This window comes from Zalophus californianus, chromosome 12 (genome assembly GCF_009762305.2).
Source record: "Zalophus californianus isolate mZalCal1 chromosome 12, mZalCal1.pri.v2, whole genome shotgun sequence".
NCBI classification, from domain to species: domain Eukaryota; kingdom Metazoa; phylum Chordata; class Mammalia; order Carnivora; family Otariidae; genus Zalophus; species Zalophus californianus.
In genome coordinates this window covers 79,522,784-79,523,544 of record NC_045606.1, presented here as the reverse complement: position 1 = coordinate 79,523,544, position 761 = coordinate 79,522,784, and the positions used below count along the sequence as shown (strand labels likewise).

At 44.5% G+C, this 761-nt stretch overlaps 1 protein-coding gene across 1 annotated transcript; it reads left to right on the top strand.

Moving 5' to 3' along the window:
• The first annotated feature begins 246 nt into the window (after positions 1–246).
• On the top strand, positions 247–541 carry LOC113911660 (40S ribosomal protein S29-like). Its single transcript, XM_035723368.1, has one exon. The coding sequence runs from the start codon at positions 247–249 to the stop codon at positions 415–417; it is 171 nt and encodes a 56-aa protein (XP_035579261.1). The 3' UTR covers positions 418–541.
• The last annotated feature ends 220 nt before the right edge of the window (positions 542–761 follow it).

The window sequence follows — 761 nt, the reverse complement described above, 5'->3', positions numbered from 1 at the left end:
AAGAGTTCTTGGGGAGGTGAGACACCCCAAGGAGTCCTGTGCTGCGGGTTTTCCCCACCCCCTCCTCTGTTCTGTTCTTAAAAACACTCCTTCTCTAAAGGCAAAAACCTTTTAAAGCTAGCATTACCGACAGCGTTCGCGTCATTTGTCAGCACTGCATTCTGGGTAAACCGTGTCTCAAAAATTTGAAGAGCGCATGCGTTCGCTACTTCTTTCCTTTTGCCTCATTGCATCCGAGAGAGCAGGATGGGTCACCAGCCCCTGTCCTGGAGCCATCCGAGGAAATTTGGCCAGGGTTCTCGTTCTTGCCGCGTCTGCTCAAACCGGCACGGTCTGATCCGGAAATACGGCCTCAATATGTGCCGCCAGTGTTTCCGTCAGTACGCGAAGGATATAGGCTTCATTAAGTTGGATTAAGTGAACGTCCTTGAATTGGTCATCCAAGATAACCTACGTTAACTGCAGATAACCAGGATACCTACTTCAATGTCAACTCATTGTACATAAAATAAAAAATACTCCAATTAAAAAAAAAAAAAAAGCTAGCATTACCTTCCAGCTCTGTGATTCCAGATGTTTTGAGGGGAGTATTAGATAAGAAGCAGCATAACTTTAATTTGCCCGGGGCTTCATTTTAGAAAAAGACACCTGTCTGTCTTTGCTTCTTTCTATCTCTGCATGAGAAAATGAAGCATGATTACTGAAGTGCTTCTGAAAGAACTCCACAGTCTTGCGTTTGTAATTCCTTTGGGTGGAATTCA

Coding starts and splice junctions, on each gene's coding strand:
- LOC113911660 (XM_035723368.1), top strand. CDS start 247: ATGGGTCACCAGCCCCTGTCCTGGAGCCATCCGAGGAAATTTGGCCAG.